General features: G+C 37.0%; 1 protein-coding gene across 1 annotated transcript in view; it reads left to right on the top strand.

Moving 5' to 3' along the window:
• The first annotated feature begins 10525 nt into the window (after positions 1-10525).
• Positions 10526-21129, top strand: part of ptprz1a (protein tyrosine phosphatase receptor type Z1a) — a 76596-nt gene continuing 65992 nt past the window's right edge. Inside the window, 2 exon segments of the mRNA XM_051099874.1 lie at positions 10526-10602; positions 11030-11311. Of these exon segments, the coding sequence (XP_050955831.1) occupies positions 11248-11311 (64 nt within the window). The 5' untranslated portion in view covers positions 10526-10602; positions 11030-11247.

The raw sequence follows: 21129 nt of genomic DNA, 5'->3' as shown, positions 1-21129 counted from the left end.
CTATTATAGAATCAAAATCAACTGCAGATCACAATCAGAAGTTATTACAAGCACTATAAGCAAATACATTAATAATTATATCAATTTTCAAATGTGGCATAATTGTACTTCCATTTATATTTTAAGATGTTTCCTTGTAAGCATTATAGTTTGTGTTTCTGGCGTAGAACCAAACTTTATTTATCTTAAGTTAATGCTGTATATGGAGCACTGATAATGTTAAATCCATATACAAGATACATATTTAAGGAAAAATGTATTGTTGGTCGACGCCACCTTGCGTGCAGATGTGAATTAGCAGAAGCGAACAATCGGTTTGCGCTCTGTGTGAAAGTACCACTCGTCAGCGATTCGCCTTGCGGTTTCTCTTTGCGCTCAGTGTGGAAAGGCCTTAACGTGACTGAAACCTGTCGACAGGAGGTTGTACAGATGAAGGCCAAAGGAATGACCTTGTCAGCCATTGCAAGAGAAGTTGGTCATTCCAAATCTCTACAGTGACACAAATTCATTCAAGGGCCCCAAAAAAAGGCTGGTTGTCCACGAAAAGACAGGATAATGTAGAGACTCTCAATGGAGAATGGGTTCAACACTGCAGCTGGAATTGCTTGCCAGTATGGTGCTGAACAGGGTAAGGATCTGTCTCAGCACGTTTAGGAGATTGTAGTAAAACATGCATAGATGTAACAGAAAATATCTAGTTTAAATGATTGTTTACAAACTTAAACATGTATTTGTATTATTGCTTCTGTTTCTATTGTGATGTGTTTTGAAGCCCAGTAAAAGCAGTGAAAATAAAGAGCGACAAACAGAAATGCAGTGATAGAGACAGATAAAAGCGAGGTAGGCAAGGAGTCAAAGTGTCTGTGTCTCGCTTTGCCTTTCTTTCGTCCCCATACTACTGAGATGCGAAGTTTGTGTGTGAGTGTGTATGCGTCGTCTGTCCCCCATCGGGAGGCTGAGACGTGAGTCTGGGTTTGGCTGCGCCACTGAAGCTCAGATGAAAGGCACTCACTGCTCCCTCTCCTCTTTTCTCTCACAGGGCTCCAGGAACCTGATGTCATTTGGAAGCACTTTGATTTAAAGCCTCTGTTCGAGCCTGTGAAGGAGCGTTTTGTTCTGCTGCTGGTATGTAGAGAGCTCCACGCTGCAGTGGACACAACTCTGGACCTGGAGAAAATGAGTTTGGGAAATGGGACTCACACTTGTACACACCGGCCTTGTTGCATTCTGGTCCACACAATGACAGTTAATCTTCATAAAGTGTGAATGGTAACCATGGGTCTGCAAACTGACAATGGCTCGCCGGGATTTCCAATGCGGATGCTGCATCAAAAAACTCTGAAAGCATGGGCACTGGATTAGCACCCAAGCAATTTCCAAATTATTGTTGGAGACGGCAATGGCGGTTTGAGGGAAAACCGTGGTCTGTGGTGGCGGAAAGCTTAACAACTGCGTCCAAAACATATCGGGCATTGTGGCCTTTCAAGAGCTCGGTACAACCCCCTATACAGAGCTTCCTAATCAGCAACTTTCCCAGCATTCAACCTCACTTTGGCTCAGTGACAAAACACTGTTGCCCTTCATATCGAACCTGCCATTGCACAAGTTACTCCATTAACATGCGGACTGACTCTAGTTCTTGACAATATGGGTGCTGTGAGAGTAAAAGAGGCAGGTCAACACATTATTTTTGCTGCTTGCAGATTAGTGTATCATTGGTTGATTTTCCCAGCTGTATTGTTGAAGGTCTGGGCACACAGTGGGGTTGGTATGAAATGCATGTCTTGTAGATTATAAATTTAGCTTTTTCTTAGTGATTATTCTATTAAAATTAGGACCTACAATTCCTATAGATTCAATACAAAGATCTGAAATGTCTAATCAAACATGTTGTCATGCAGCTCTAATATCTAGGGCTGCAATATGACACATGATCAGATAAAATGTGTATCGTTCTATTATTTCCTACGGTTCAAAAAAATCAAAGATAAACAAAGTAATCCAATAAAATATGATGTTACTGTGGTCATCGTTGACTGTTATTTACAACCAATATTTAGCAAAGCAAATGAGAGATATGAAGTCTTAATGTGGGATATGAAGTTACAAATGTGAGATATGAAGGTGCAATTGTGAGATAAAAAAGTCGCAATTGTGAGATATGATGTCACTACTGTGAGATACAAAGTTACAATTGTGAGCTATAAAGTTGCAGTTGTGAAATATTATCACAAATGTGAGATACGAAGTTGGCAATTGTGAGCTATAAATTTGCAGTTTATATGCAGTTGCCTATAAAGGTCACAACTGTGAGATGAAATCACGACTGTGAGATATAAAGTCACAATTGTGAGTTATAGAGTTGCAGTTGTGAAATATTTTCACAATTGTGAGATATGAAGTGACAAATGTGAGATTTGAAGTCACAATTGTGAGACTAAAAAGTTGTGAAATATAGTCACAAACGTGAGATGTGATGTCACAGTTGTGAGATGTAAAGGTAACAACTTTGAGATATGAAGTCACGACTGAGATAGTCAGAATTGTGAGATATGAAGTTGCAGTTGTGAGCTATAAAGTTGCAGTTGTGAAATATAGTCACAAATGTGAGGTATGAAGTTGCAGTTGTGAGATATAAAGTCAAAATTGTGAGATGAAGTCACAACTGTGATATATAAAGTCACAAGTGAGAAATGAATTCACAATTGTGTGGTATTAAGTCACAACTGTGAGATATGAAGTTGCAATTGTGTGCTATAAAGTTGCAGTTGTGAAATATTGTCACAAATGTGAGATATGAAGTTGCAATTGTGAGACATAAAGTCAAAATTGTGAGATGAAGTTGCAACTGTGATAAATGAAGTCACAAATGAGAAATGAATTCACAGTTGTGAGGTATGAAGTTACAAATGTGAGATATGAAGGTGCAATTGTGAGATTAAAAAAAGTCACAATTGTGAGATATAATGGCACTACTGTGAGATACGAAGTCGCAATTGTAAGCTATAAAGTTACAGTTGTGAAATATTGTCACAAATGTGAGATATGAAGTTGCAGTTGTGAGATATGAAGTTGCAGTTGTGAGATATGAAGTTACAAATGTGAGATATGAAGGTGCAATTGTGAGATTAAAAAAAGTCACAATTGTGAGATATAATGGCACTACTGTGAGATACGAAGTCGCAATTGTAAGCTATAAAGTTACAGTTGTGAAATATTGTCACAAATGTGAGATATGAAGTTGCAGTTGTGAGATATGAAGTTGCAGTTGTGAGATATGAAGTTGCAGTTGTGAAATATAGTCACAATTGTGAGATATGAATAGTTGGAGATATGAAGTTGCAGTTGTGAGATATGAAGTTGCAGTTGTGAAATATAGTCACAATTGTGGAATACCCATGGTACCCATGTGACCGGTATGTACCGGACCGAATCAGAACGAGAATTTCGGTGCCTCATTTCGGTGCCACTTAAATGTCTGAACTGTCGATTAAAATATTTGTCTTCTGGTGCTATGACACGGATGTAGAATCATTGATTCATCAACATGCATGATCGCTAGTTAAATTTAAATACATGGGGTGTCAGAATGATAAGAAAATGTATTTACTGAATGAGAAAACTCACGTGAACATCGGAAAGATTTGATGATAGAAATCCAAGACATCTTTGTAGTTACTATCCATTTTCACATTTCGAATTAAAAGCACAAATCGTCTGGAAATGAGACCATCCGAGAAGCGCGTGAATGCTGCAGCTATCGTTACACTTGCTCTGACTGCAGCAGGTGGTTTGCCGTTAGCTTAGCAAGCTACATTAAACGTGTCTAACTTAAAATGCCAAAAACTAAACATTCTGAAGTGTGGCTATATTTCACGAGAAATGATTCAGACACTGCGACGTGCAGCAAATGTTTTACAGCAGTTGCGTGTGAAGGGGAAAACGTGTCAAACCTAATGAAACATTTGATGGTATGTGGAATAAAGTTGAAAGCAGAGGAATGCACCGTGTTTGACAGTTTGCAGACATCAGCTGGAGAGGTGTCGTATTTTGCCAGAGACGGCAAATATGTGATGCGATCTAGGAAAACCCAACACATGGTGAAATTTTACCTTTTTTAGGTTTTGACACCATATGAAAGCTGAGTTCAGGCCCCTTTCCAAAACTTTTATTTTTTACATAACCTACGTTATGGCTATCTTAGGTTGGCTGATAGCGATGATTTTCAGGAATGGGATTTTGAGAAAAACGGCTTTAAAGTGAGACGGCTTTCACTTTCACTTTACGGGTTTAACGAGGGCTGTCTGTCAAGTTAGGAGCGCTACTGCATCATTTGACAAACAGACTAACGTTTGTTTTCCGCTGATCACCCATTTTATGTTTAGTAAATAATGCAGCACCTTGTAGTAAAAGCGAGCACAGCGCAACTGTTCGCGCACTGTGATAAAACAGACTGTCATCGGACGACTCCTCTTTAGTAACTTCATCATCCGATCCTTCATCTCTGGATGTGAAATAGCCCGTAACATCATTTAGGGCACTGACATCACCAAATACATAAATAAATAAATAACTTTGCTTGCCGTACTTTACACAGGACTGATGGAGAATGTGAACTGATACGCCTTTACTAAATATGTTACGTGGTTTATTTTGATAGGTTTACTGGTTTTGTGGTGTTAAAAGCTGGTCCTTAGCTGGTTTATGCTGGTCCTTTGCTGGTTTTTGCTGGTCATGTTGCTGGCCAAGGACCAGCATGAACCAGCAAAGGACCAGCTTAAACCAGCATCAAAACCTACCTAACCAGCATATGCTGTTTTTTTCACCAGGGAAGGGAAAGCACCTCCGCAGCGCATTCTTAACATAGGAGAAAGACAGTCATTTCTGCTTGCTGCAATAAATGTCTATTTTTCTGCACTAAACAAGTGAATTTCGAAGAGATATTTTCAGAAATGACAGACAAGATGTTATAGAATAATAATTTAATGAAAAACGAATTTCCTGAAAACGTCCCACCGTGACATCCGACAGGTTTTCCCAGATCTCATCACATATAGTCATATTTCTGCAAAAGAATTGCTGAAATTTTAAGCTGTTAAATTATTGTAGTTGGGTTAGGTGGTTTAGGTTTTATTGTTGTTGTGTTTTGCATTGACTTAATAATGTATAGTACTACTTATTTTTATTTTTATTTTTTTACTTTTAATACATTGTTCAATTTAAAGAACTTTTTTGTCCAATAAAAATATATTCTTGTGTCATCCACCACTTTGTGGCTTTTTTAAAAGTATCGGTTCAGGCACCGTTTTGGCACCGGTACCGTTTTAAAAGTATCGATTTGGCACCGGTATCGAAAAAACCCCAAACGATACCCAACCCTAGATATGAAGTTGCAATTGTGAGATAAAAAGTCACAAATGTGAGATATAAATAGGGCTCAACGCTAAGGATTTTTTCTACTGGCCCGGTCGGGCAAGTGGTTCAAATTTTTACTTGCCCTGCCACAAGAAAACAAAAAATGCTGTAAACAAAGCAGCACCGTGCTTATGAACGCAACTTTAAATGCATTATACAGAGGCAAATGAAAAGAAAATGCCATGTAAACATTTCTTAAAACAGTCATTTCCGCTCAGGGATACATTCATATAAACCCTGTTTCAATATTTACATAATATTTCCAATATTTTGCGCATTGTGAGCTGTGATCTTGATCTGCCTGCTACAGTATTTTTTCCTCTTTGCGTTCATCTTCAGCATCTCTGGCCTCTGTTAACGGATGTTTAAAGAGTCTGTAATATTTCCATGCGCATGACATTTTGAAAAATGATTGCTTCCAGTTTGTGTGCAAGCCCGGAACAGAGATCGGTCGGTGCATCTGTACTCCACTGTATAAATTAAATATAGGTTAATCATTGTTAAAGCTACAAAGTTACTCGTCAAGACGGGTATTTTGACAGTTTCGGTAGGCTATCTGTCCGTCAGAGAGGCGTCTCTCTGTGATCGCTTGAAATTTTAAATGAACAAGGCTTAAAAATGCGTCCAAATGGTAAACTTTCATGACAACGCAGCAGTGGCCCCGGGCCAGTGACAGATTAGTCAGCTGTCCCGAGCGTCTTTCACGCTGGCCCCGGGCCATCAGGCACTCCTTATTGTCGAGCCCTGATAAAGTTACAATTGTGAGCTCTAAAGTTGCAGTTGTGAAATATAGTTACAAATGTGAGATGTGAAGTCGCAGTTATGAGATAGTCACAATTGTGAAAAATTAAGTTGCAATTGTGAGACAAACAGTCACAAATGTGAGATATAAAGTCACAATTGTAAGCTATAATGTTGCAGTTGTGAAATATAGCCACAAATGTAGGATATGAAGTTGCAGTTGTGAGATCTAAAGTCACAGTTGTGAGATATGAAGTTGCAATTGTAAGCTATAAAGTTGCAGCTGTGAAATATAGTCACAAACTTGAGATGTGATGTCACAGTTGTGAGATGTAAAAGTCACAACTTTGAGATATAAAGTCATGACTGTGAAATATATAGTCACAATTGTGAAATATGAAGTTGCAATTGTGAGATAAAAAGTTGCACTTGTGAAAAATAGTCACAAACATGAGATGTGTAGTCGCAGTTGTGAGATATAAAATCACAACTGAGATATGAAGTTACATTGTGAGAGATGAAGTCGCAATTGTGAAATATAAAGTCACAAATTTGAGATGCAATCAAAAATGTGAGCTATAAAGATGCAGTTGTCAGATAAACTTGTAAATGTAGGATGTTCAGTCTTTTTATTCTTAAATATTTATTTTGAAATATTTAATTTTATTATTTTAACTCTATTTTTCTTTTTATTTCTTCTAATGCAAGAACTTTCCTAGTACCTTTTAAAAAATATTTTTAATTCCACAAATAAGATGCTTTATGCTCTATGCTGCATAGCACAGCATTAAAAAAAAAAACTACATCTCACTAAATACTTATAATAATACAAGTATGTTAAAAAATGAGGAATAGTTTATAATCAATAATGATGGGTCGAAATGAAAAAAAAAAAGTCATTACAACCAGTCACACTGATTTCTTATGTATGCGCTGAACTGTGTTGAACGGCACAAAGTTCAGCAAAAGCAATAATTCAACACTTTGAACAATCTGTTAGCTTTCAGGGATGTTTGCAGTCTTGTCACTATGGAACTCTCGGGAATGTGGAATCCTGTTTTCTGGGAACATTAAGGCATGTTTAGACTTACTCATATTTGCCCAACAGCAATTTACTGGACACCCCGTACTGCAGAAAATATTTTCATTTTGAATTCAGTAAACAGAATACCAACACTCTTTTATTTGTGCTGCGTAATCTAAATTTTTAATTCTGTAAATTATTTGAAGAAAACCGAATTTATTAACATTGTCTTTTATTTGTCTTTATTATTATTTTTTGTGTTTTTATGTGAGACTTTTCCAGTATCTTAAATGCATCAAAAATCTAAATCTTTTTAAGACTACAGAACTTAGAAACACTGTTAATTAAAAGGTCATTTAAGGACATCAGAATGTTCATTTATTTGTTTGTTCCTTATTTATTTATTTTTAAATTTTTACTGAATGAGATTATACGAAGTATTATATACACAAACATATATACACACCCATATATCCAAAACAATGGCTGCTCCATGGATGTAAATGCAGTTTTAGCGGGCCCCCTTGAAACATGCAGTTTTACAACTGAAGAACAGACTCTGCATAAATTAAAGATAATCCTTGGTAAATTATGTTAATGTATTCGCATGGTCTCTGCATGCGTAACATGGGTAGTATATTACTAGTTTTGGGACCCAATTTTTTAAATCAAGTTGAACCATAAACCACATCTGCCCCTGTGAATGTGAGTCTCCAATGATGCACAATATTGAAAATAAAAACACTTCCTGCTCTATATAATAAGTCGTCAGTATATGAATCTGAAAGTTACATTATCTGATCTTTCTCTGCTATTTTTTGGTTTGTTTGATCAGTGTATGTTTAAACAGTCTGAGCTCGTTGTGCCTGATTTGTGCTTCTTATTAAATTGAGCCAAGTTTCCTCAACAGCCTTCAGAGATAACCAACTTCTAAAGACTGTTTGCAAGCCATGGTGACTTTGCTGAACATGCAGAAAATAACATGTATAACAGTCAAAAAATAGTAAATTCACCATCAGAATTGCATGTTTATATCTAGTTTATATCTTAAGAATTGCATTTTCCATGATCGAACCTGACTTCCATATAAAACTGAACCATCATCTTTGGTAAATCCCAACTTTTGATGAGTAATAAACATTTACTGTGCAACATAAAATAATAATCAGTCTCATTACAAACATTCTGTACTTTACTCACCCTAACCAGCCTAGTTTCTGCTAATAGAGTCAACATGACTCACTCTTCACTTTTAAATCAAATGTTCCCGAACTAACCCTGTCCATACAAACGAATCAAAGAGCATGCTGATCCCTAAGGAGTAGATAATATATCTCATTCAAGCAGTTACACCTCTCTTTCTCAAAAGCAAATATGTACCAGACCTTTTGAAATCGTATAATCGCACTTCCCATAATCTCCTTGCACTGGAAAGTATCTTAAATGCTGTGCAAGAGTATTTCTTTGTGGACTGTTTTCAAACCAAGACAAGAATGTGTGCATCCCAGGGGGCGCATGTGCATAAAAGGGTGCAAATATGCATATAACATCTTGTTTTCAGGGTCACTGATGATGCATTAGCTACTGTTTTACTTAACCAATATTCATTCCCTTAAGTTAAGAGGTCACTGATATTGGCAAGGATGTTGGCAAACACTTTGGTCCTTTATGGTTGTTGCTTTATGCTGTTAAAATTTCACTAAATTAATTGTATTTATGCATTTAGGCTAGTTATTTCCTAAGTGAAAATGAAGTCACACACACATATTGATTGAATGATTAAATGGAAGAAAGTGCTGTTATTTGTGTCACTGAATGCTGGACAAAAGAATAACCTTCAGGAACGGCCAAAAGAGCATCATCGTGATCATAAGGTAAACACAAACGTGCTGTGAGTGAGATAAACAGTTTATATAGTTCATATTAGTAAATAAAAATACCATTTAAAGCAGTGCAATTAGTATGATCCTATCCACCTTATTGTTTAACATGGAAGTAAGACTTCTGGTTCATTAGCCACTATAGAGGGTTTGCAGTTACGTCACGATTTGGTCAGTTACCCGGATGCGCATCCATATCGGCCAATACTAGGATGTATAAAAGAGCATGGATTGCACAGTTAATCCACTACTGAATACCTTGTTATGCTAATTTATGCTGGTTTAACCATGGAAAAAAACATGTGGAAGCTGCTAAATCATATAGAGAAGGACTCAGTAAGAAGAAAAGGGCGCAATATTTTAAGAAACTAAAGTTAAGAGATGGTAAAGATACGTATGAGCTGTAATTAAGATATTAGCCTAATATTTCACTTACCTAAAACGGAAATGAATAGAACAAATATGCATGTTGTCAAGATTCTTGCGCTGGAAATCCTGGTTCAGTTTGGCCAACCACAAACGCCTTTTGTTCCTCAGACAGTTTTTTTTTGTACTCTTTTCCTTGATTTGCTCTAACTTTGGCAGTTTGTAGTACTCCAAAGGCTCTTCCCTGGTGAAAAAAACAGCATATGCTGGTAGGCATGTTTTGATGCTGGGATGCTGGTACGTTTTGATGCTGGTTTAAGCTGGCTTATGCTGGTCCTTTGCTGGTTTATGCTGGTCCTTGACCAGCAACATGACCAGCATAAACCAGCAAAGGACCAGCATAAACCAGCTTAAACCATCATCCCAGCATCAAAACATGCCTACCAGCATATGCTGGTTTTTTCACCAGGGTTCCCTGTCCGACCGATTCGTACAGCCCAAAACATGAGAATAATTGACCATTTTCAGCAGGAATAAGCAGCAAAATATGTGAGTTTCATTCGTTTAGTAGCATTGTTTACGTTCCGTGCCGTCAATATGGCCGCTGATGACGCGTCATGAAAACACTCTATAGGGAAATAATGAGAAGAACAACAATGTGCACTAAACGGTAAAACTGTTTGCACTACAAACCGGTGTGCTCATAATTAAGATAATATATTAAAATAATAAGGTAAGACACCAATTTGCAATATCAAGCAGCAAAACAAGCTGAATGCGAATGAGACCGAAGCAACACCCATAAAATTTACAAACGGCCGCGGCCACTCTTACGGGAAAAATAAGGTGGATACTACAGCCTAATATATGACTGTACTATATTTCAGAAATGTCACCTTACTCCACTTGTCTGTGCCAACTGCCTTCAAAATCAGATGTAAATTTGCAGAGTGAAAGCGGAGCAGACGGACACTTTTTCGAAAGCCGGAGCGTTTTTCTCTCGCTCCAGGAGTGGGAATGGAAAACCCGGAGTGGAGCTGGAGCGGGGTGATTGCGGAGCGGACAGGGAAAACCTCTGTGTCTCCATTGCTTCCAGACTAGCGAACCTTTACCTGGAACACATTTCATCCATAGAGAAGAAATACACGAACTATCTGGCCAATCTTTTCCTGAAATGTAAGGTACTCAACTATGATAGCTTATTTATTGACTTATTAAAAAAAAAAAAGCACACGCTTAATCACAGCTTAGCTGATATTCAGTATAAGCAGCCAGTTGTATGGTGTCTAATGTTATGTTATGAAACAGTGGTTAGATATTATCTATGAAAATAATATAATGCTTTACACAGCGTATTATAGCCTAATGCAGTAAGAATTTCTCATATTTTAATAATAATTATTAAATGCATAATTAAGTGCTGCCATTTTAACATCCACATGGTTATAATAACGCATTATAGTCTGTGGTTAGAAGTGTTTATTAAAAGACTGTCTAATTCTATATTATACATTTATAATGCATTATATATACCGTGTCTGCAGAAAGTGTTACCAAACTTTTTTTGTGTGTGGTGGTCTGTGGGCGGCGCGCACACTTCTAGCCGAACTCACGGTGCGCGAAGCGATGCGCTTCATCCGGACGCGCACACATCCATGCAGCGGACAGCGGAGTGGATCTGACCGCTGAAGGGGGCATCTCCTCCCGTTACCCAACCAATGTGATACCCTCCGGCTCTTCGGGAGAGGTGTTCCTCTGTCGTCTCGATTATCTTCACCTTGTTTACTCTCAGCAGCAATATTTCTCCTCATTCGGAGAATAATGGAAGCGTTCGCGACGAGATGCGCACTCTTTCTTGCGCAGATCGCACTCTTCAGTAATACAGGTATGTAAAGCATCAAGATCGCTAGTTTACTTCATGTGGTTTTAATAAATCCTTCATTATTGTGTTTATAAATAAGTAATGCTGTTCAGATGCGTAAAGTGCTGGGTGTTATAGTTTGCACACCACGCGTATTTCAATTGAACTTGGGGTTCAAACTTTAAACATGATTTATTTCTAGCTAAACGTGCTCTGTGTCGAAAAATTACAAGTGGGTCTTTCATAACGAGTCATTGCAATTCAAGTTATTATTTTTTATCTGCTGTGTCTGTTGTATTGTATGGTCAGTCAATATTGAAGAAGAGCATGAAACGTTTTGAGCAGAGTCTGTTTAAGCATATGCTGTTTGGTCGTATTCAGGCACTAGGTTCACAATCATGAGTTCAGTTATTGTGTTTTTTTTCTGCACTGTGAAATACTTCAACTCATTAAAATTGGAAAATGTAGTTTAATTAGTGCTTTATATTTTTTGTGACGCCAAAGTTACAACACTGTACAGTTTATGTACAGTTTATATATCTTTAAGTGTAATTATTGATGAACAAGATCAATTTTAAACTTAAAAATAAATCAAATTAAATATAAATATCAGAAAGTATTGCGAAAAAGTTAGATGAAAACAAAACAGTGAATGACTGAAATATACATATTTCAGTGTCCTCTACTTTTACTCATGTAAATAGAATTTCTGTAGAAAAAAGTGCAGTTTAAGTTTCATTATAATGTTGGCAGCTTTTTTAAAAAAACTGGCAAAGATTTGTGTGGCTGAGGTCATTCTGGTCCAGCATACCTATTATTGTTTGAGAAATTGAGAAAGACAAGGTGTTAAACCCTTAAAATAAATTAAAAAATGATGTAGGCTTATAAGGGAGAGGCTTACGGATTATGACTCAGATCTCTGTCAATTCCTTTGCTATAATATCATATATATATATATATTGATATAAATTGATGTTCAGTCACATTAGCTGACAGTAGTCATATCAGTCTAATAGAAAAAAAGCTGTGTTATTCTACATAGAGTGGGTTCCCTTTTATGGGCGCTGCCATGTTGAGATCACATGACCAGCGGTGTAATGCAATTGGCCGAGTTAGTACTGCTAATAATAATCAATGCAGCAAGAACCAGGAACAGGTGGAAAATTGTTGAGACTGAAACCAAGAATGTCTATTATAAGGATGAAAATAAATAATGAATCATAGGAAAAGAAGATGATCAGATTCAATGCAAAACAGCAGCAGTTAGCAATTCATCCAGACCAATAGGCGTCAGTATAGTCCAAAACCACTAACGATACTGGGACAAAAAATGTATTGAGTTCACTTATAATGAGATATTTCTATGTGGAAAACAAAACAAAAAAAACAAAACAAAATTTGGCTCAAAGTTAACATATGCCACCATTGTTCAAATCGCCTCAGTGCCCAGTTCAGTAGAAAGTGACAAATGCTTATACAAACTCAGACTTCAATCCTAGGCTCATTATTTTGTCTGCTTTCTGTTACGAAGTGCCAAGGAGCGACTGATATGCCTGGATTAATCTTTTGGATGCCGTCTGAGACAAAGCCTCTAAAAGCTGGCCAAAGCCATTTTATTAAAAGCCCTTTTGTAAGTCAGCTAGTGAACCGGGATAGCAAGTCGGTACCTGCTAAAAAAAAAGCACGCTCAGCTGCTCCTTCGTCCCTTACTACTTTTCTTCTTTTCAGTTTGGTGTTCTAAATGATGCCGTGATGAAATGTGTGGCACAAAGGACGGGCTGAATCTTTAGGACGCAAGCTAGTGAATGAAATCTCTCTCTCTCTCACCATCTGTCTTCCCAAGTGTTGTACTATAGCTAACAAGTTTTTTTTCCCCTTCTACACTTTTTTGGCACTGCTCTGTTTTTCCACTGAGAAAGTCCCTGTGTTGTTTGTCGGGTCTTGGGTTTGTGACAGATGGTAGTTGCGGACTGTAAAGCTGTCAGTCCGGGGTTCATGCGGCCCCTCCCCTGCCACATGCCTCATGTGTGTCCACCTGTGAGGGACGTGTGGCAGTGTGTGTCTCTACATGCTCCAATTAGCTGTGTGTTCACCCAGAACAACCATTTTAGGCTTAAAGGTGAAGTGCGCCATTTTTCAATGTTAAAATACATCCATATTTCCCAGAGTGAAAGAGAATATGTAATGGGGAAAATAACTTTATTTGACACATAAGGATTTGATTGGATTGTGAAAAGTGGTTTGGTAAAGTTTGGTAGCTAAATAGCTGTTTGACTACATTATCCAATAGCCTTTGTGGCCTCAGTGATGTCATCAGAAAAGGACAGTTGTTTCGCTCATCTGTTTTATGCTATTTCAGACAGACTGTCAGTGTGTTGATTAGTGAAGGGGATTTTTCAGTATTTTTTTTATTTTTTATGCAGATTACATCATCACACCAGTAGGTGATGACAATTTTAAGAGTGAATCACTGAACTGTTTGCTCAAATGATTTGTTTGAAAATTGATTTATTCTGAAAACAAAACACGATTTATGAGTGAGCCACAAAATGATTCACTCAATCAATTTATTTGAACAACACTGAAAAAATTCCTTCATGAAAGAAACAAGTGGCTCTCTTCATGTGTGAGTCACTGAATCGATCAGTCAATTGATATGTTAAAAAACGAATTTATTCTGAAAACAAAATTTATGAGTGAGCCACAAAATTATTCACTCAACCATTTCATTTGAAAAACTCTGAAGCGAGTGAGTCACAAAACTAAGAACTAGCAGAATTTGTAATGTAATTCAGCCACTGTTTTTATGAATGAGTCATTGAATTATTTATTACACTGTTTGCTCAGAGGATTTATTCAAAAACATTGATTTATTCTGAAAACAAAACAAAACATTATTTTGGAGTGAGCCCCAAAATTATTTACTCAACTGACTTGTTTGAAAAACACTGAATTGTTCGTGAACAAGTGACTTGATTTATGAGTGATTCACATAATCATTCACTTAACTGATTCATTCAAAATCACTGATTCACTCAGGAATGAAACAAGTGGCTCTCTTAATGTGGAAACACTGGATCATTCTCTCATCCAATTTGTTCAAAAATAATGAATCATTCAGGAACAAAATAAGTGAATTGATTTATTAACATTCATTCATCTGATTCATTCAAAAACACTGATTCGTTCAGGAAAAAAAACAACTGACTGTCTTTATGAATGAGTCACAGAATCGTTCACTCAACCGATTCATTCAAAACACTAGTTCATTTATTATGACTTCATTATGACTTGCTGAGTTTAAAATAGCATACCTGTAGTAAGATATGTTATAAATAGAGTAGTATATTATTCTGAATTCATTCTGAATTTTTATGATTGAGTCATTGAATCATTCAGTCAAACAATTAATTCAAGATCACTGGTTTATTCATGAGTTATTGAATCAGTCCCATTTAGTCAAAACAATAATTCATTCTGGAAACAAAACCAATAACTGGTAGAATTTGTAATATAATTCATCCACTGTTTTTATGAATTAATCATTGAATTATTCACTAAACTGTTTGCTGAAATGATTTCATTTGCAAAAACATTGATATATTCTGAAAACAAAACATTGAAGTGATCCACAACATTATTCACTCAACTGATTCATTTGAAAAACACTGAATCGTTCATGAAAGAATCAAATGACTTGATTTATGAGTGTGTCACATAATCATTCACTTAACCGATTCATTCAAAAACACTGATTTGTTCAGAAATAAAACAAGTGGCTCTCTAAATGTGTGATTCACTGAATCATTCACTCATCCAGTTTGTTCAAAAACATTGAATCATTCAGGAACAGAACAAGTGAATCGATTCATTAACATTCATTCAGCTGATTCATTCAAAAACACTGATTCATTCAGGAAAAAACTAGTGACTGTCTTCATGAGTGAGTCACAGAATCATTCACTCAACCAGTACATTCAAAACACTGGTTCATTTAGGAAATGAAACAAGTGACTGTCTGGCCAGTAGTAAAATACAGTATAAATAGATTGGTATATTTTTCGGAATTCAGCAACTGTTTTATGATTGAGTCACTGAATCATTCAGTCAAACAGTTCATTCAAGATCACTGATTTTTTTGAGGAGTCATTAAATCATTTACCCATTGATTCAAAACACTAATTCATTCAGAACATAAGCTAATAACTGGCAGAATTTGTAATATAATTTAGCCACTGTTTTTAGTCGTTGAATTATTCACTAAACCGTTTGCTCAAATGATTTGTTCAAAAACATTGATTTATTCTGAAAATAAAACATAATTGAGCCACAAATTATTCAATCAACTGTTTAATTCAAACAAATGCTGAATCATTAATGAAAGAAAGAAGTGACTCGATTTATGAGTGATTCACATAATCATTTACTTAACTGATTTGTTCAAAAATACTGATTCGTTCAGGAATGAAACAAGTGACTCTCTTACTGAATCGTCACTGAATCGTCACTGAATCATTCACTCATCCAATTTGTTCAAAAGTGAATCAGTTTATCAACATTTATTCAGCTGATTCATTCAAAAACATTGTTCCTTTCATGGAAAAAACAAATGTCTTCATGAGTGAGTCACAGAACCGTTCACTAAACTGATTCATTTGAAATGAAACAAGTGACTGGCTGAATTTAGAATAGCATACCCGTGTACTATCTTACTATTTCATCATAGTAAGATATGGTATAAATATAGCAGTACATTATTCTAAATTCAGAAACTGTTATTATGATTGATTCACTGAATCATTCAGTCAAACAATTCATTCACGATCGCTGATTTATTCAGGAGTCATTGAATCATTTACCCATTTATTCAAAACAGTAATTTATTCAGGAAACAAAACTAATAACTGGCAGGATAAGTAATATAATTCAGCCACTGTTTTTTTTTTTTTTTTATGAATGAATTGTTGCGTTATTCAGTCAACCTGTTCATTTAGTACCTCTCAATTATTCCGATTTCCTTTTTGAGTGATTAATTGAATCATTTACGATTCATTTTATCTGCTTCATTTGGCAATGTTTCGATTAGTGAAACAAAAACAGACTAAACAAGTAGCCATATTTTTTTTTTCCAAAATGTAAATCCCTTACTACTAACTAGAGTAGTTGACAGAACTGTCTAAAAACATGATCTCACCTGCAGTCGTGCTATTGTTATGAACATTTCCTTAGATGATGTAATCTTTGTGTTTGCTTAGTGTTAAAGCGTCAGTTTGTGACCAGCACTTTTTTGTCTGTGGTTTTCTTTCTTTTTTGCTCTTTGGTGGGGGCACTTGGGGCAGCTTGGCATCCAGACCCCCTGTCCGAATTTGCTTGTGAAAACGGGAGCAGATTTCCCCTCGACGGCAGCGGGGGCATTTGATGAACAGATTATTCGGTATTAGGCTCAAGCACATTCACTCAGGCATGCGGAGGGGACGCACTGAGCCTCAGAGTCCTGTCTTTTCTCTCCTTCCCAAGACAGTGGAGGGGCCGATCCTGAATGGACCGGGGCGGTGGATGGGATGGTGGCGAGGGGGGCTTCAGTGGCGAGCCAAATCTCTGCACCGTCCTGCCCATGGCTTTGGGCCAGTCCCGCTTAGTGAATTATGCTGTCAGCTGCTCGATTTGTTTGTGCCTGGCTGGCAAGAGGCGGCCGGTGCTCGTGGACATGCAACAACGTAGGGTGTCTGGACTGGAAGGGGGGTCTTATTGTATGTGGCATGTGAGTGTGACATTCAGGAGGGCCCCTGATTTGTCCCAGTGGTGGTGCTCCCATGTCACAAAGGATGGATGAGCGAGTTGGGGTACTTTTGTGTGTCTGTGTGGGAGAGAGGGGTGAACTTGAGCTGAGAGTGTCAAAGGCGTTCCTTTTATTGCAAACACCTATGTGGAGCACTGCTGGGTGTATTTATAAAGAGTTGGGTATTTATAAAGGGATAGTTCATCCAAATTTAAATTCATTTACTCAACCTCATGTTTTTTTCCAAAACTCTATGGCTTTCTTTCTTCTGTGAAATACAAAAGAAGATGTTTTGAGGGGTGTTTCATTGCTTGAAAATCTTGATACCGATAAATTTAACATTATAAGACAAAACCTACTTACACTTATTCTTTGTGAATTGTAAAACTAAACGCCACTTAAGATTTCCTTTATCTCTCTATTCATTGAAAGTCTGTGTCTCTCTCTCTCTCGATGTCCCTTGGGAATCTCAGCATCTTCATCTCAGTGCATGTAGATTGACAGGCTCTGCCGGGGCCCCAATGGCTCTCTGCCGGTTGGGTCAGTATCCCTGACTTGCCACTTAATTAATGACAGCAGACTAGGGTTTGCTGTCATGCTAGTGAAAGAGCTGCTCCCGTCTGCCATTGGAGAAAACAAGAGCAGGTCTGTTGAGTGCTAGCTTAAGATGCTTTGAGATCCCTTCCTGTTCTTTTCCAGGCTAGAGGTGTGTGGTCTAGATCTCTGCTCTCATTCAATGGACCTTGGAGAGGATGCTGAATACAAATCAAAGTAAAGTTTGGACACTATGATATAGTCGCTTGGTCTCTGACACTGTGTGAGTATAAAGTCTGAGGTCACTGTGAGCACCCAAAGAGAGGACAATCAAAGCCGCTTGTGTTTTCTACTTGAATCCATTTTGTTCTTGAAGTGGTTTCGATTTCAATGTAGAATGGCAGCAGGACAAAGATTAATAATTGATAGTATGTATAGGACTACAAAAGGTTGTATTGTATACTATCCTGAGGGACATGAGTTACTCTATACCGTACATGGTATCTTCTGACAAGGATGAGAGCACTCTGGAGTATTAAAAGGTAATCTATCTATCTATCTATCTATCTATCTATCTATCTATCTATCTATCTATCTGTCTGTCTGTCTGTCTGTCTGTCTGTCTGTCTGTCAATCTGTTCGTCCATCTGACTATCTATGTATCTATCTATCTATCTATCTATCTATCTATCTATCTATCTATCTATCTATCTATCTATCTATCTATCTGTCTGTCTGTCTGTCTGTCTGTCTGTCTGTCTGTCTGTCAATCTGTTCGTCCATCTGACTATCTATGTATCTATCTATCTATCTATCTATCTATCTATCTATCTATCTATCTGTCTGTCTGTCTGTCTGTCTGTCTCTGCTTCTGCCTGTCCATCTATCTATCTATCTATCTATCTATCTATCTATCTATCTATCTATCTATCTATCTATCTATCTGTCTGTCTGTCTGTCTGTCTGTCTATCCATCTGTCTGTCCATCTGACTATCTATCTGTCTGTCTGTCTGTCTGTCTGTCTGACTGTCTATCTACCTGTCTGTCCATCTATTTGTCCATCTATCTGTCTATCTATCTATCTATCTATCTATCTATCTATCTATCTATCTATCTATCTATCTATCTATCTATCTATCTATCTATCTATCTATCTATCTACCTGTCTGTCTATCTGTCTGTCTGTCTCTTTCTGCCTGTCCATCTGTCTCTCTATTCGTCCATCTGTCTATCTGTCTTTCTGTCTGTCTGTCTGTCTATCTATCTATCTATCTATCTGTCTCTCTTTCTGTCTCTGTCTTTCTGTCTATCAATCCATCCGTCCGTCCATCTATCTTTCTGACTGTCCATCTGTTTATCTGTATATCTGACTATGTCAATTCGTTTGTCTATCTATCTATCTATCTATCTATCTATCTATCTATCTATCTATCTATCTATCTATCTATCTATCTATCTGTCTGTCTGTCTGTCTGTCTGTCTGTCTTTCTATCCATCTGTCTGTCCATCTGACTATCTATCTATCTATCTGTCTGTCTGTCTGTCTGTCTGTCTACCTGTCTGACTGTCTATCTACCTGTCTGTCCATCTATTTGTCCATCTATCTATCTATCTATCTATCTATCTATCTATCTATCTATCTATCTGTCTGTCTGTCTATGTGTCTATCTGTCTGTCTGTCTCTTTCTGCCTGTCCATCTGTCTCTCTATTCGTCCATCTGTCTATCTGTCTTTCTGTCCGTCCGTCTGTCTATCTATCTATCTATCTATCTATCTATCTATCTATCTATCTATCTATCTATCTATCTATCTATCTATCTATCTGTCTGTCTCTCTTTCTGTCTCTGTCTTTCTATCTATCTATCTATCTATCTATCTATCTATCTATCTATCTATCTATCTATCTATCTATCTATCTTTCTGTCTCTCTTTCTGTCTATCAATCCATCCGTCCGTCCATCTATCTTTCTGACTGTCCATCTGTTTATCTGTCTATCTGACTGTCAATTCGTTTGTCTATCTATCTATCTATCTATCTATCTATCTATCTATCTATCTATCTATCTATCTATCTATCTATCTATCTATCTATCTTTCTGTCTCTCTTTCTGTCTCTGTCTTTCTGTCTATCAATCCATCCGTCTATCAGTCCATCTGTCTATCTGTCTGACTATGTCTATTTGTCTATTTGTCCGTCTGTCTATCTGTCTGTCTGTTTGATTTGAAAAGTCATTAAAATGTAAATTCAGCAGACTGTTTCAGAGATTCCGATCTTTCCCCTTTCAGGACAGGAGCAGTACTGTATATAGAATCGCTGCTTGAAGAGTTATGAATATGGCTGTTGATTGAACTGACTTGCTGTGAAGAGACTTTAATAAAATACAGTAAAAGTCTGGTTAAAAAGACTTTTACTTAATCTACACTTGAACTTGGGTTGCCCAAAGCACAACTATGCTGCATGTCGGAGTCCTGCCCACAAGTCTGTCTGCTCTGATGAAAGGGTCGGCTTTCAAAGGTTAATTGCAAACTGAACTGATCATGAGAATCTATACGCTGTTGATGACTGAATGAACATACTAGCTTTGATACAGCAGCCTAGTTTTGATCACATAAACAGGCTGTTCTGATCACATAAACACTGAAGGTCTCTTCTTCCACAAGCAATGACACAGATCCACATCTGTGTAAGGAGGAGACAGCTGGTGGATGAGCTATGGGTGGTTTGCTGATCTCCTCCAGATTGGACTCAAATGGGACAAAGACCAGGGCAAAAGCTTATCTCACAATCAAGGCTCTTATAAGATTTACAAGCGTATTTGACAGTGATGAGTTACTTTCCTCTTATGACCTCCTCTGAGGGCTGCAATTCTAGATATTTTTAAAGGAATAATTCACCAAAAAATGAAAATGATTATCATTTAGTGGGTCTAAACTGGTTTGATGTTTTAATCTATAAAACAGTTATAAAAAATTTTTTTCCAAATGTTTTAAAATGTGCACATTCCATTTTTTGCACATTCTATCCTTGCACATTCCATTTTATCATTTCAAAAACATAGGAATGTTACTTTTAAGGTAAAATCTGAAAATTCTAAAACGAGGTAACATTTTAAAAATGTTAGATGAACATTCATGCACTGGAAAAAATATGCGAATAAAATAGACCAGTTAAAAAATATTTAAGTATATACTGTTTACGAAAAATTTTGTGATGTGTGTTAAAAAAAGTAAATAACTGGTCCAAACACTCATCAAATCTTAACATGCACAGTTTAACAAAGTGCATATGCATCCCATTAGTCAGACTACAGACGATGACTCCATGGATGCCTATTGAGATTTTAAATAAAAAATTTCAGTGTCACTCAAGGACACTGCAGCGGTTGACAGTCCTCTGGATACTCTCAGAGTTTCCCCCCATCTGAGAATCCATGTCCTTTTCAATTAGGATACCACTTCAAATAGCTACTCGCATGGGTCCTCCAGGCCATCAAAGAAATAATAGGAGATCTTCAGAGTCTCTTAATT

This window comes from Labeo rohita, chromosome 25 (genome assembly GCF_022985175.1).
Source record: "Labeo rohita strain BAU-BD-2019 chromosome 25, IGBB_LRoh.1.0, whole genome shotgun sequence".
Taxonomy (NCBI): Eukaryota; Metazoa; Chordata; class Actinopteri; order Cypriniformes; family Cyprinidae; genus Labeo; species Labeo rohita.
This window is presented reverse-complemented; position numbering and strand designations above follow the sequence as displayed.